The sequence below is a fragment of the Leptidea sinapis genome, chromosome 11, assembly GCF_905404315.1.
Source record: "Leptidea sinapis chromosome 11, ilLepSina1.1, whole genome shotgun sequence".
NCBI lineage: Eukaryota > Metazoa > Arthropoda > Insecta > Lepidoptera > Pieridae > Leptidea > Leptidea sinapis.
In genome coordinates this window covers 12326199-12342844 of record NC_066275.1, presented here as the reverse complement: position 1 = coordinate 12342844, position 16646 = coordinate 12326199, and the positions used below count along the sequence as shown (strand labels likewise).

The 16646-nt window shown below is 34.9% G+C and overlaps 1 protein-coding gene and 1 long non-coding RNA gene across 2 annotated transcripts; one reads left to right on the top strand and one right to left on the bottom strand.

Annotated features, from left to right (window-relative positions):
• Positions 1-5549: 5549 nt before the first annotated feature.
• LOC126966950 (eukaryotic translation initiation factor 1A, X-chromosomal) lies at positions 5550-6429 on the top strand. Its single transcript, XM_050811271.1, has one exon. The coding sequence runs from the start codon at positions 5666-5668 to the stop codon at positions 6110-6112; it is 447 nt and encodes a 148-aa protein (XP_050667228.1). The 5' UTR covers positions 5550-5665; the 3' UTR covers positions 6113-6429.
• Positions 6430-13893: 7464 nt separating this feature from the next.
• Positions 13894-14517, bottom strand: LOC126966957 (uncharacterized). The gene is made up of 2 exons (XR_007729859.1): positions 14313-14517; positions 13894-14009 (listed from the first exon to the last, which is right to left on the bottom strand). It is a non-coding gene; the product is annotated as an uncharacterized LOC126966957 (long non-coding RNA).
• Positions 14518-16646: the final 2129 nt, after the last annotated feature.

Genomic DNA, 16646 nt, shown 5'->3' with positions numbered 1-16646 from the left:
GTAGGATAAGAATTGTCGTGTAGAGCTTTAAAAAGGGGCAGGTCTAGCAATGTGACCTGAATGGAATTTCCTTTATGAGCTCCATCTATCCATTCGCGAAGACAATTCTCGATGCGAACCAAAGAGCCTTTCTAGGTTCACATCAAAGTCAGTTTATTCATGAATGTCAAGGAAATGACACTGAATGTCAAAAGTTTCCTTTTCTTTTACATTTACCACCAATCTGGGAAAGGTTGAACTTGAGATCGTGGCAGTGATGCCTTCAGAATAAGGTTGGTCAGCAGTGAAAATCGGGCAAGGCCGAGGATACTGATCGCGTCGTTTCTTCAATGTAGTCGCACTATGCGAGATGTGTAAGGATGAGCGTTATCTTGCATAAAGATTGTGTTCTTGCCCGTGTTTACTAAAAATGGGCCAACATACTCATTTAAGATTTAATTTACGTATTTTAAAGCAGTTTAAATCTAAAAAAGCGATCGTTAGTACATTTACAGACTTATCATTGATACCGCATTGGCATGGATGCACAAACTCGTAACGGTTTTTTTTAAAGAAAATAAGGGACGAGACGAGCAGGACGTTTAGGTGGTAGTAATTGATACGCCCTACCCGCTCAGGATTCTTGAAAAACACAATAATTCTGAGCGGTACTACAATTGCGCTCGTCACCTTGAGACATAAGTTGTTAAGTCTCATTTGCCCAGTAATTTCACTAGCTGCGGCGCCCTTGTAACACACAAACACAGTAATGTTTACACATTACTGCTTCACGGCAGAAATAGGCGCTGTTGTGGTACCCATAATCTAGCTGGCATCCTGTGCATAGAAGCCTTCCACTGGTGCGTTAACGACAACGTTGCACTTTTTCATTATTAATTTTTCTTGTAACTTTACTATCGAACATGAATGAAACAGACCGCTGGTCAGTAATTAGGCGAAATGGTTTGCCAATAAGTTAGTGGCGCCATTGCCTAAGTGACTCCACTACGGCATAGGCTTCTTTCTTTATAGCCGATATTTCATTGTTGTGTAGCATCCAAAGTGAATGGCAAGTTGTGATCGATGGCATGAACAGCCTTTGCAATGGCAGTTTTGAGTGTTTCAAAAGCTGTAATTAACTTTACTTTCAGTAGAAGTAGCTATCTGTGTTTGGACGAGAGCATAGAGGTGCTCCAAAAAAGTTGGTGTACATTTATAAAAAAGGTTCTAGTCTGAATGTTAGTGTGCAAACAAAACATTCCTATTGTTCTTCTTAGACACGGTAAATGTGTTGGTGGAGGAAGCCTCAATAGTGGACATAACGATGACTATTTTTTATGTTTGTGACGAAGCTTTTTTATGTGATGTTCTTTCACATTGTATCCCAAAATGCTTAACAATATTGTCACTTGGTGATCAGCGCTCTGTTAATCTATTGCGCTTTAAATGCTATAAGTATTTATAAATTTGAGAGACTATTCCTTCCATGTTTGTCTATGAAAATGCATCTAAGACGGGTATGTCTATTAATGATCTAAAAAAATCAATTACAAGGACTTTCTCGTGATAAGCATTCTTTATTTTGTGAACTTGAGCCCTCTCTCTTGAAGTGCTCTCTTCAATTTTTCTTTCTACTAAAAGCTCATCAATTTCTATTTCATAATTTTTTATCAGGTTTACTCATCAAGAAAATAATGTGCTGCAGATACAGAAGCTGTCCAGTAGCTGCATTTTTTGGCAGGATTCTTTGATCCTCCAATATTAATATACTAAATAAGAAATGCTTTAACTGTGTCATATCCAATAAAAAGATCAATACAGTTTTTTTTTTACAATGAGCAAACTGATGTTATGGTCTCCGATTTTGGTTAAAGAATAAATTTGACCGTATGCAGAAACCATAGAAATAGTTTGACCACAATGCATTGTCCTTAGGCGGCATAATCTGTAGAAATCTCCACCAATTAAAGTAATTGAGCTTCCGGAATCAAATCTTATATCTACTGTTCGTGTCAATTTCTCAAGTACTCTTAGAAGAACCTCATGTGACTCTATACCGGCAATAAATTCATCTTTAATGCTGTCTTTCTTATTGGTTTCGGTGTTCACTTTTGTAAATTCGCAGTCTAACTAAACGTTTTAAAGCCTGTATAGGTACGTATACGCCGACATCTTCTTGATTATGCTGCTTTGAGTGCTTTCTAGTCGCGAGCATGTATCTAAGTATCTCATTTATGGTAGAGTATATTCAGTGTTGGTTGCCAACTTAGAATATTAACGCTAAAGAAGTGGCGTCGTTAATTACAAATATAAAGGACAAGCGATAAGCGATATCCAACTAAGGCTGAGATAGAACAGGACAATGCTATTGATCTTGCATTTCTATCGCGTAACCCATTTATTATCTTACAAAGATCTGTCGTGCCATCGAGCTAGCTAATAGTATTTTTGTGATTTCATTGTTATGACATATTTGGTGTGAGATACGTATTGCTTTTCACCTAACGTTTTCAATATAATTTGTAACAAGCTCGCATAAAATAAATTTCATATGAAATATTATTTCCATAAGTATTGATTTCTGGTCCATAGTCACCTATTTTCAGTAAATTTATCGTAATCAAAATAAACATAATATAAAACAGTGACAACCAAAATGTTGCCATAACATAGATATAGTTTTACCCAAGTTATAAGGTAATGGTTTATTGTAAGCCTTATTTAATTCAGTTTTATTAAAATGACATACAGCAGGTATTTATTAATAATAATTTACAAGGTATATTTGTATCGATTAAGAAAATTAGAATGACAGTAGTACGTTTTCCTGTGATTGATTAATAAATAATAAACAAAATAATCTATTTCAGGTTTCCACTAGACCCAATACTAAAAAAAAATAAAAACAACATGACGAACAGATTTATGGGAACGTAAAAACGTGCAAGAATTTCTTCAGTCCACTTTGAAGTGACACAAATAATAACAAAATATATAAACAAATAGGTCATTTAAAATTTATTCATGTAACTAAGTGAATAAATTTCCCGCTCACACCTCTCACCTCGTCACGTCGCACAATTGCGAATCAAGCACATGTCACCTATAACTATGTGTGTAGTTGCAAACATACCTTGATTGAAACCGACTCCAAAACTAACAATAATTGTAACTACATCATATTGTCGTAATCATTTGATTGGCCTTTATGTAGTCTAATATATATAATTTAATTTTAAGATTATTAATTTGTAGAAGAAAACGCAATTATTTTTTTTACTTTTTAGTGCATATTTTGGAAACTTAAGTATTACGTTACATTATGAATCAGTGTATCGAATATGGTATATACCCAGATAAAATGAAACTTACGATAATAAAACCTATTTTTAAAAAAGAAGACAAACTGGATATGCTATTTTACAGGCCTATCGCCTTGATTCCAATCTTAAAAAAAATATACACAAAAACATGTATTCTTACTTTGAAACATTTATTATTTTGACTAAGGAGCAAGTAGGCTTAGGAAAAATAAGTCTATCAATGAAGCAATTTATAACTTTTTGGAAACGGTAATGACTAGTTTAGAAAATAAAAAACGAGTGACAGCAATATTTATGGACATGACTAGAGCTTTTGACTATGTCGACCATTTAATACTGATCAATAAATTAGAAACGTATGGCATAAGAAACAATGCTCTTAATTTAATTAAATCATATTTATCTGGTAGACAACAATTAACAGAAATAACTAAAACCAAAATGAAATATTTATCGGACCCCCGGAAAGCAACATTTGGCGTGCCCCAAGGCAGTATTCTAGGACCACTGCTTTTTCTTATTTATATAAACGACCTTCCTCAAACTATTAAGGATCCAATGGTCCCATTTGCAGACGATAGTATTGCCATATTTATTGACAACAATCCGGTAACATATGAAAATTCGCTTAACGAACTAATAGAGTGGTTAAATTATAATAATCTAAAAATTAATCTAAATAAAAAATTGCATGACGAAATTTGCTTATAAAAACACACAATCTTATGGATTAAATATAAATAATGACGGTAAAGCGATTAATGAAGAGAAGTCCACAAAATTCTTGGGCATTTATCTTGACCACAATCTGTCATGGAGAACACACATTGATTATGTCATTAAAAAACTAAATAGGTTCTCATTTGCTCTAAATATGCTGAAGAAAGTAGTTGATATGACTGCGGTGTTAGCAGCATATCATGCGTATGTAGACAGCACTCTGAGACATGGGATACTATTCTGGGGTAAGGCTCCAGGGATTTATGAAGTATTCAAAGCTCAAAAGAAATGTGTCAGATCTGTCTGCTCACTAAAAGCAACCGAATCATGTAAACCTCACTTTATTAAATTAAATATTCTTAGCATGCCATCAATATATATTTATGAAGTAGCAGTTATGGTAAAGAATAATATCAATAAATATGAAACCCTAATTTCGAAACGAAACGACAACAAATTACGTCTTGAAGTCCAGAACAGAGTTGTATTGAAACAGCATCTTTTGCATGGGACCAACAATTTACAATAAGTTACCGGACAATATTAAGCGCGAAAATGTATTTTACTTTAAAAAGTTACTCAAATCTTACTTAATAAAAAAAGCATACTTACTACTCATTAAAAGATTTTATAGAAAGATTTTAATAGTAAATAATAAAAATTAACTTCGACTGAACTCAATATCATTGTGTAGCTAATGACATTATATTATAAATTAAAATGAATAAACCTATGAAATAATAACTATTGTATGATTGATGTTAATTTAAGTTTGCTTGGGATGCTTTTTTAGTATAGTACAGTATATTATAATTGTTACAGAAACGTGAACTGACTATGTATTCCACTATAAGTTTGCATGCCTTATGGGTTAGGATAAGAGCACCTGTTAAGTATAAGCCAATAACATCTTATTATTACCTTATCTTGCAAATAAAGATGATTGAAATATTTTTTGAAGCCAGTTGGTTTTATGTATTTTTTTTTTAGATTTTTAGTGAATCTGAAGTACACCAACTAATTTTTATGAATAATATGTGAATAGGTCTTGTAAAACGTGCTGCTCATATGAGATAGCGATGTTCTAATGAAACCAACGAAGTCAGGGAGATACATCTATCTCAATTGAGGAAATATACCTCGAGGACATAGGTACATATATATACATACATTTTTATACATATTTCAAAAACTAATATTTATGAAAAAAAAAGTAGGTGACGTTATGTCATACGATTTAATTCCGTGAGCGATAATTTTAGTCATAATAATAATATGACAACATCTATGACTACTCCTGCCAAAACTATTGCTATCTAATAGGGGCACGTAGGGACAACTTCTATAGTGACAATATTCTAATTCTAAGATAGGTACCTAGTGACCGGTGCGGTTGTATTTCTCTCATTTTATAACAACATAACATCATCTGAGGTTTTTGGTGTTGTTATATTGCCGATCCTGTAAATGACGAAGAACGTTTTAACATCTGAGTAGTGAGTACTGACATCATATGACATATTATATGTCAATTGTCAGGCTGCAGGCATTAGGCGTCATTCGAAAACATTGTAGAAGTAAATTTCAATTTATGCAATTTTCATAACTCCATTGTACATGTTTGTACTCAAAATCATATAGATATGCCTAAAAATAAAGGAAAAGGAGGTAAAAACAGAAGGAGGGGAAAAAATGAGAACGAAACTGAGAAGCGTGAATTAGTCTTCAAGGAAGATGGCCAGGAGTACGCCCAAGTCACAAAGATGCTCGGTAATGGCCGCTTAGAGGCCATGTGCTTTGATGGCATAAAACGTCTTTGCCATATAAGAGGTAAACTAAGAAAAAAAGTCTGGATAAATCAAGGTGATATAATATTAATTGGTTTACGAGATTATCAAGACGCTAAAGCAGATGTTATCCTTAAATACACACCAGACGAGGCAAGGAATCTAAAAACTTACGGAGAATTTCCAGAAACTGTACGTATCAACGAAACAGTTGTATATTCTGTTGATGGCTTGGATGAAGATATTGAATTTGGTGATGAGGTTAGCTCTGAAGATGAAGCAGACCCTGTTGATGCAGTTTAAATCATCTATTTTGTTAAATTAAACGCAGTATGTATAAGTTTATGTAAATTAAAATTATTTCTGTTTATGTTTATATTTCTCAAAATCTTAGGTTTTTTTGTTAAAATAAATTGGACTTAAGATTTTGTCCGTATGATTCTGGAATACCTATAAACTCCATCTCAGACCTTTCAATTTATATTAGTATTATTTATTAAATTAACTGATCCTTAACTACTAGGAAAAATGGCACAACATTCCTTAAGTTCCATAGTATATCAACTTCATAATATGGTTTAAATCTTAGGAATGTATATAATTAAATAATTTTTAAAACATATTGTATTTTATTAAAAATTTCAGAAGCCTATAGTTTTTTTTTATATTTCAGCTTGTATAATTATTAACTAAATATTCTTTCAGTATATTTATTTAAGATGAGGACAAGCAAGTATGGTTCACCTGATGTAAAGTGATCACAGCCACCCACATTCTCAAACAAGACCACACGAATCACAAGTATTGCTGGTCTTTTAGTAAGGTGTACATGTTTTTTTTAAGTTACTCATATTATATTCTTTCAGTATATTAATGACTCATGAGTAATAAGTATGTATTATATATTCATTGGTGGATTCATTCTAAGGATAGATGCTGCTTCAAGAATAAGGCTGGGTTGTATTAAATAATTTTAGCAATATGAAATGTATTACAGTACCAGTTAAGCAAAATGTGTGTTACACCATTTGACAATTTTTAGATGACATCATAACTTTAACTGTTACCATCCAATCTTCTCCCGTTAAAGCTATTGTTAATGTCAATCTCAAAAGTTTCAAATATTCAATACAGATCTTTTTAATCCACTATTTAAGTTAAAACTATGTCAAGGAATAAGATAGTGCAACACATACCTCAGTCTATGTTGAAGTCACTGTTAACCCTCAATTTGACTTAAACCTTAATTATAACAGCTAATATGAAATAAATAAATAACATAAAATGTACAATCCAAAACATAAATTAAAAAGTGTTTTCTGTAGAATTCTAAAGCAAGCCTTCCTGCTTAACTTATAGGTAATTCAAATTACTAAATAATGTAAGGGTTATTATTTGATAATTTATTTTTCAAAATGCAGTTTTAGAGGGAACCTCCCCAGAAATACCACCAAACATTGGCATGAACTTTCTATTACAGTTAATTCAGTGTGGGTACCAAAAATAAGAGATACATAGAAGAGACCAGCACAGCTGTGATTCCTATGGTATTGCAGGAAGGTACAGGTGTCAAATACAATTATTTTTTCTAATTTGTAGTCAAGTAGCAACTTGTATGCAATTATTATTAGGAAAAGTCAATCTCAACATACATTGGCACCTATACTCATTTAAATTTTTTAAAAAGTACCTTATTTAAAAATGTATTACAGCAACATAATTTTTTTGACCTTAACATGAATTACCTGCTACAATACAAAAATACCACTGAAGTTTCTCTAGATTATTATAATAGCATCCAATGTTAACTGTGTCTAAATGTCACCATCAAGAAATGGTAGACACCATTTCTTTTAATGAAAGAAACAATACTTAAGATCTACAATGCACATGGGATATTGACTTGGTATATAATGTTTATTGCTAATAACAGATGTGTAAAAGATGGCCAGATGCTGTCTTATGTTTAGTTGACGCTGCTACTCATTTAGAAGCAGGCTGTGATGAAGAGTAAAGCATGCAGTGGAATTGTCAATCACTCGAAATTTTGAGACCTAGTATTTCGATACTAGGAGAGGCATTAAGGGAAGTGTTCTCGAAGAGGATTGATGCAACAAATGGGTTTTCTTTTAGTCGTAAACTCGCAAACTTGAGTCTTTTAGGGTTTAAATTGGAAAAAGTAACATTTTACCCCAATCCGCTACCTTCTCAAGAGATGTCTTGATAGAAGACACAAGTTTCTTGCGGCACTGGTCTACAATTTACCGAGAGACAGTACTGTCATTCGCATAGCAATGCATGTTGGAGGCATCCATCATATTATTGATATGCAGAAGAAACAGTGTAGGGACATAAGACATAATATAAATAGATAAAGTTAGCCTTTATTTCTAGATATTAGTTATGTAATAACATGTTTATTTTTTATTTCCTCTATTTTTTAACAATATATCTAGCTTGTCCACTGACATAGGCCTCCTCTAAGACCTTCCAGTACTCTCTCTCCCGCGCTTCTCTACTTTAAACTGGTCCAGCAATCTTCTTTATTTCATCTTCCCACATTTAGTATCTGTCTGCCTCTCTTTCTTTTAGCATCTCTCGGGTACCAATAGGTTATTTTCTGTAACCACTTGTTTGGGCCTCTGATCATTAATATGAATATCTAGGGTAGACAATATCCCCAACGGACTGAATGGATAGAGATCAATAAAAGGATTGGTTACTCTTGGAAACGCTACTGGTCATTGAAGGAGATCATGAAAAGTAAGGAGATTCCAGCACTAGAAAAAGGCAAGATTTTAAACACCTGCATAACACCATGTATGTCCTATGGATGTCAAACCTGGGCCCTTACAAGCAAAAATATGAAAAAAATGGAAGTATGCCAAAACACCATGCAGAGTTGCCTATTGGACATAAATTTAAAGGACAGAGAAAGACTAACGGACATAAGAGAAAAAACAATGGTAATCCCCATAACAAAAACTGTCAACAAACTTAAGTGGAAATGGACGGGTCATATGATCAGAGGCCCAAACAAGACATAATATTATAGCTATTATATTATTATAAGTAGGTACTATTAAATTTTCAAGGTAGCAAAAAACCACCATAGTATATCTATACTAAAACCCATAAGTTTTGGTTTACTTTTTGATAGACTGATCTTTCCTATCAAAGTATTTTCTGTTGTCAGTTTACCTATTATATTCTATCCATCCACTATTTCCTAGTAACCGTGAAGCATAGCATCAATGACGAATACAACTAATGCTATAAATAAAAAGCTCAAAGAAGTTGTCATTTCAACCTTATATAATTTATATGTAACTACGGCCTCTATGTAGAGCCTCTTACTGTTGGACAACCGATGAAAACAGACCAGGCTTATTACTTTAGTGTACGTCACAATCTATGTCTTACACTCGCGCTTTGTATATCACTTTGTATTCGTGTGCGTGCATTGCACGAAATAGAGGTTAACGCTCATTCTCAATTTTTTTCAATGTTTTCGTAGCTGCCACAGTCTGTCTACAGTCTAGACGTATAAATTAACTTATGTTTATACATTTTATATATTATCTTTTATTTTAACAAATAACTTCATTTGCGTACCTACAACAGGGATTTGGGAGTCTTCTTTGGGTAGATATGTAGGTAGTAGCTACCACAGCGGGGCTTTTTCTATCACACTACTGTAAGTGTGCAAACAAACCTGAGAGTTGATCAAGCATACAAGATTTTATGACGATACGTCACTCGAACGGGTAGCTCAAAGCTTGGAAGATCACTCGCACGGAACGCGATAGGTCGTGGGTTCGAGTCCCGCATCGTTCATAAAATTTGATTTGTGTGCAAACAATATTTGTGTTTCGGTTCAAATCGCGCCGTAGCTAGTGAAACTACTAGGCTAATGAAACTTGACATCTGGTGACTATAAGTGACGAACAAATGTTGGTGCTTTAAAAATCCTAAGCGGGACTGCATTGTGATTGCGATGGCAAACTAACCATCAGCAAAGAATATGTAAGTCTCACTCCGCAAAATCAATAGGGTATATGCATGTAACTTATATTTATTCGTTCTATGTACCCTCGAGAACCTCGGATACGATATCCTTATTGTTGAAATCATAATTTTGCAAGGCGGCCATCTTGGATTTCAAAAATAATTCCAAATTCGTTCTCTGCACCCTTGAGAACTTCGGATACGATATACATAATGTTGAAATTATAACTTTGCGCGGCGGCCATCTTGGATTTAAAAAAGTGAAATGGCGCGTAACCGAAAATCGTGACGATTTGCTATAAAATTACTCTCATACACCGATAAAGAAGTTTCACTTCAAAAACATAACGACGTATTGAGAACCTCCTTTTTTGAAGTCGGTTAAAAAGAGTGGCCGTTAAGGTTCTCACGAGCTTAACTTTTTCCAAACATAAGGTAGATTCTGTAATTTAAAAGAAATATGTTTAGTGTCTATTCAAAGCGCTTAGCTTAAGCCTAAATTAATTAAGATTATTTGACTTTGAACACTTATAACATCACGTGGCGTCGTACATTACAGCCTCCTATCAATTAACATAAAAAACTATCCCAGCGGAGGAACTCGGGGTATATAGTAGTTTCATAGCTGGCAACATATTTTTTTAATGGCGTCTGTTTTGTTTACAAAATATTTTGCTGTTTTGACCAATGTAATAGCTTAAATTAAAAGTTGTGAAATAGTATTTAGGTGTGAAATGTGATTTTTTTTATTATAAGACGCTTTGTGACATCTTGTGCACAATAAAAAGTGAAAGGGTGTCACAAAGGTGTGTTTCACAAGGGTGTGTTTTATTATCACCTAGATGTTGCCTCTCTATCGCGTGACTCTTACCTCTTCTGACGACATTAGGATTGTCTTCTTTACGTAAAACTGTACCTACCTAGTACAAGGTCAACTTATAAAGCTATAACTCAGTGCATTTAATAATCAACTTCTATAATTTAAATAGACAGGTATGTAATCGTAATTTCAAATCAATATTTTTTAATCAATAGGTGACGACTAAGCTCGTGCGTGCGTCACTACTCGCTCGTAAGTCCTTACGGAGTGGGCTACTCTGTAGAGGCCGCCGCACGTACTTACGATTTCAATAACTACACGGGCAGTGAGACAGGCCTGCCATCAGATCACTGTCTAGACTCTAGACCTATAAAATATAATCTCATATTCCAACAAACTATTCACTAGAAGCAAACGATACTAATTGTAAAAAATAAGTAACACGTTTGCGAGTATGATTGCGCATAAAAACCTACAGGCGCCTTAAAATAGCGAACAGGTGTAATATTGACTTATACTTATACTGGGAGACTTAACTCAAAGATAGGTATGAATGCCCATCAACTAAGCGTTTCTGCCGGAAAGTATGGACTGGGTCAGCGCAATGAGAGAGGAAAACGCCTGATGCAATTAGGGGCAGAAAACGACTTGATTATAGCGACCAGTTTCTTTAAAAACCACCCTAGGAGACTGTATATTTGGACTTCACCAGACGGGAATTATCGCAATCAAATAGATTATATCTTAATCAGGTCACGATGGAAAACCTCAATCAGGAACGCCCACACGCTTCCTGGAGCTGACTGTGGATCTGACCACCAACTTTTGATCTCCAAAATAAAGCTGAAACTAAGAGCAGCTCGAAAAACATCCAATCAAAGGCGATTAACAGTAGACAATGTCTCAAAATTTTCAGCTGTATTAGAGCAAAACTGGAGTCAATGGACGGAGTTGAATCCCCATACAGAGAGCTCAGACATACTTTGGGATCAGGCGAAAGCTCTCATATCCAAAGCTGTCAAGGAATCAAAAACACCTGCGGGGATACGTAAACGACAGCACTGGATGAGTGACAGTACTTTAACCCTTGTTGAGGAAAGAAGGTTGATGAAGGCTTCAGGAGCTAACGTGAGGGACCTTAACGCAAAGTCAGCACGTATTCAGGAGACATGCAGGAGAGATAAGAACACTCATCTTCAAAAAATATGTACCGAAGTAGAAGCTCATGCTGATAAGCACGAATCCAGAGACCTCCACCACAAGATCAAGTCCACGAAAACCCTCTCTTCCAAAACGTGGGCTATAGAGAACGCCCGGGGAGAAACGGTAACAGAACTGGACGTTATTTCCGAGACCTGGAGGGCCTACTGTCACTCTCTGTTAAGTGATCCGCAGTCGCATTCTTTTCCTTCAACTGAGCCTAATACCGATGAACTGGAGCCTGACATACTGGAAGATGAAGTAAGAGCAGCCGATTAAACATCTCAAAAATGGCAAGGCAATAGGAAGAGATTCTATCCCTACTGAGACAATCAAGGCGTCAGGAGAGTATGGTGTACAAATCTTCCACGCGCTGTGCAACAACATATGGAGGACCTGCGATTGGGCGCACACCGTGTTAATCCCACTACACAAGAAAGGCTCCACCAAATCCTGCAGCAACTACCGCCTGATTGCTCTAATACCCCATGCTAGCAAAATCCTTCTTCACATCTTGAATGAGAGTCTGAAATCCTATTTATCTAGAGAAATATCGCCAGAGCAGGCTGGGTTCGTAAAAGGAAAGGGTACACGGGAGCAGATACTGTCCATCCGCCAGATAATCGAAAAATCCCGAGAATTCAATAAACCTACATATATCTGTTTTGTTGATTTCTCCAAGGCGTTTGACTCAGTCAAGTGGCCGAAACACTGGAATACTCTCCTAGAAATGGGTACCCCAAAACATCTGGTATCACTTCTTAGGCACCTTTACGAAGATGGTACGGCCTCAGTAAGAACCGATGAGTTTCTATCCAACAGTTTCCACCCCAGTGCACGAGTCCGACAAGGATGTATAATTTCTCCATTACTGTTTAACATCTAGACAGAACTGATTATGAGAATTGCTTTGGTTGGTTGGACAGACGGTATCACTATTGGAGGACAAAACATATCGAACTTACGCTACTTACCACCCTCTTCGCAAGTAGCATCCCTCATATGGAAGAGCTACTACACAGGCTGGAAAACGTTAGTCTTGATTTTGGCCTCAGAATTAATCGCAGCAAGACCAAAGTGATGATTGTCGACCGTGCTAAGAACAACTCGCCAGAGGTTAAGAAAGTAGCAAATTGCGAGGTAGTGCCTACTTACATATACCTGGGGGCACTGTTTTCAAATAATGGCGGCTGCATAGACGAAATCAAACGACGCATGGCAATCTCCAGATCGGCTATGGATAAATTGAGGAAAATATGGAAGGATCGCAATATCACTAAAACCACAAAAATACGACTTGTAAGGGCTCTCATATTCCCCATATTCCTCTACGCTGCTGAGACATAGACCCTACGAGAAAGTGAGAAGAAAAAGATCGATGCTCTTGAGATGTGGTGCTGGAGAAGAATGCTCGGTATATCGTGGACTGAATTCCGAACCAATGAGTCCATTCTTCGGGAGCTCGGCATCAAACAGAGACTGTCTACTACCTTACTTGTTACTTCTTCGGGCATGTATCGCGACGTGGAAGCGACTCCATTGAATGCTTAATAGTGCAGGGTAAAGTCGAGGGCACTAGACCAAGGGGCAGGTCCCCGATGAGGTCGACGGACCAAGTGAGGCAAGCTGTCGACGGTACTCTGCATGAATGCACGAGAAGAGCGGCAGTTCGCGACGAGTGGCGTCGCATTGTGAAACAGGCCACTAACCTCGACGTGACGACCACGACCACTCTTACAAAAGTGTAACGCCGAAAAAGAAGTAATATTGACAATGTTACTATGAAATATGACAGTTCAATGTAACATTGATATCAAAGAGAATTTAATCAGTACGTTCAAGAGACGAGAGTGCCATACAAAATAATGAGAAATGTCGCTTATATTGTATTGCCTAAATCTTGATAGCAACATTATCAACTAATGACGTAATATCAGAGCTGCCAAAATAATAAATATATAGGGTTGGATCAATACATCATTTTTATCGATAATTAACAAGCAAAGTCTTAACTAGTTTAAGGGGTGCGTTTTAGTTATCTCAAAGAAAAAAACAATTAACATAATTAATATTTTATTAATAGTTTTGTTTTGCGTTGTATTTTCGGTTTAGACAGTCTTTGGTATTCGTTTTTCAGATGTAGCAATAAAGTCGTAGGCGAGGGTCCTGAATCTGAAATTATAACAGAATACATAAAAGCAGTTAACCCTAGTTTTTAGGCTTTAAATATTTCTTGCACATCATAACCACAATATAATATAATAAAAAGGATTTCAAAGGTAATATAATTTATTAATCAAAATTATAGATACCATAAAAATTAAATAAATTAAAATAAAATATCGACAATCGATAAAAAAGTGTCAAACACTAGATAGATTATAATATTATAATTTTTATTCTAGATGAATTAAATCAATACTTTATCACTTTAAGCATTCTTTATTAGCTTATTATTTGTTCATTAGTGCTTACCGTTCTTTATCGAAAAAGAATTTAGCCATGAAAATTCTCTTCCTCCCATCTGACCAGCCAGATTTTAAACCACATATTTTACACCTTTTTTATTACATGGTATAGCTTAGAAAGTCTTACGCATTTATTTTATAAATAATTAAGCACATTACCCTGAATAATACACAAATAAAGTAACAGAAAACGAAAATTCGTAACAAAAACTGTTAACGCCATACATATTCAACTTTATTAGAGAGTTGCGCCAGGCTGATTGATATTTCCAACACGTAAATGCGTTTATTATTTTATGACTGAAATAAAAAAACTTTGAGTGATACATAGTTTAAATGAATACAAGAATATCAATAACGACAGTTTTGATGTGAATGTAATATAATGTTCAGTATTTAAATCTATAATCACCAGTAAATCTATAAGCACATTTTCTATGATGCATTATAACTGAAGTTGACAAATATATATAATATTCTAAGCTTTGAAAAATTATTAATAATATTTTGAAATGAAAACTGATAAGTTCAAGGAGGTTAAAAATGATATTTGGACGTAGTTAAGCAGAAAGGACCACACAAAGGCAGAGTTTTGAGTTATAGGCATTTGAAGTTCCAGCTCTGAATAATCTTCCATATATATAAATGTCCTATATAAAAATAAAAAAAAAACAGTTTCCCTGTACATTTTAAAAATAGGGTTTTCACTACATGACAGATTCGACCTTCAGGAGTACGATGGCATACTTAACTCTATTTTGACCAAAGCGTGGTTTGAGTCCTTTATGCTTAACTACGTACATTTCATCTTTCTATTTTTTATTATACTATGCATGTGTACTTTTTCTTTCTTGCAATAAGCCTTTTAGCCTTGACAGCCTTTTTTATAAATGAAAAAGTTTTCTAATATCTTAGTTTTATGTGAGAGCTTTCTTGTTCTAATTTTATATTTTTCGCTACCTCCTTACCCATTTTCAGCATTCGGCCAGGGATTTGAACGAAGGAAACTTAGTGTCTTCTCATGCTATCATTGCATAAAGGAACAAAGGGACTTTTGTCAAAACTGAAGAAGATAGCCTGAAAATTATAAGGTATGAGTCACGCGATAGAAAGAGAGGCAACTTCTAGGTAAAAATAAATGTATGCAGGTTAATAGCGCTGCGAGATCTGAATTATCCAATAGGATAATCTATACCAATCAAATTCTATAATCAACAACATTATAAAATTTTTCTTTCTTACAGAATTTTTACGCAAATTATATATATTAATAAAATTTGTAAAATTGCTTCAATAGCGGGTAGCACTACTTAGGCCTGTCTCACTCCCCGTGTGATTATCCAGTAGGGACTCAAAAGCGAGCTCGCGCGAGATTTGTACGTCACCTATATATATTATAGAAAAAACTGAGCTATTTTTATAAGGTGACCATATACAAGGTAGGTACCATTTTAGGTAAAGAAGACAACCCTAACGTCGGATAAGGTATGAGTCACGCGATAGAAAGAGAGGCAACTTCTAAGTAAAAATAAATGTATACAGGTTAATAGCGCTGCGAGATCTGAATTACACCTTACTGTATAGCAGCAAGAGACCCTAATTCAAGTAGATGGCCCCCATATGGGTGGAGTGGACCTCCTAGGTTCGTTCCTAGGGTAATATAAATGAAAATTTAGGACCAGAAAATGGTATTTGAGGCTATTTTATCACATTCCTGATGTTATCAATTGCTGGTTATTGTACAGAAGAATCGGGGAGCAGCAGCGTACGCCAACTCCAATGAAACAGAAGGACTTCAAATTTGAAGTAGAGAAAAGTTTATGCAGGGATATCCACAAACAAGAAGAGACTAAGTGAGAATACCAAGTTTATCTGATGAAACTGAAAATAAAAGACAGGAGCCAAATACATCAATCGTACCTTCTCGTGATTTCAAACATGATTGGTTTGAGCATTTTCCTGTTTAGTGTGAAAAAAGACAATGAAGCAAATATCCTGGTTGCAAAAGAAAAAAAATTTTATCTTGCGACTTATATCATGTAGACTTTTATCTAAATAAAAATACTAATTCTTTTAGACCTTTTTCAACCTTTTCATCAATAAAAAATAAACGGGTTGCACTCCGGGAGTGTAGGCAGAAGTGAAAACTTGAACATCAGCGTTGTGCATTTTTAAATATTTTGGAATGGTTAGGGAATCATTTCGCACGAATTGCTTTATATATCAGTATAAAAGTACCGGCTTTTATATTATGTGGTTAAAATACAATATTTATATATTGCGCTATCGTACACAAAAATGGCTATCTATGTTATACCATAAAAAACAAGTTTCATCCATA

What these genes read in the sequence shown, in the direction of transcription:
- LOC126966950 (XM_050811271.1), top strand. Translation starts at nt 5,666, where the DNA reads ATGCCTAAAAATAAAGGAAAAGGAGGTAAAAACAGAAGGAGGGGAAAA.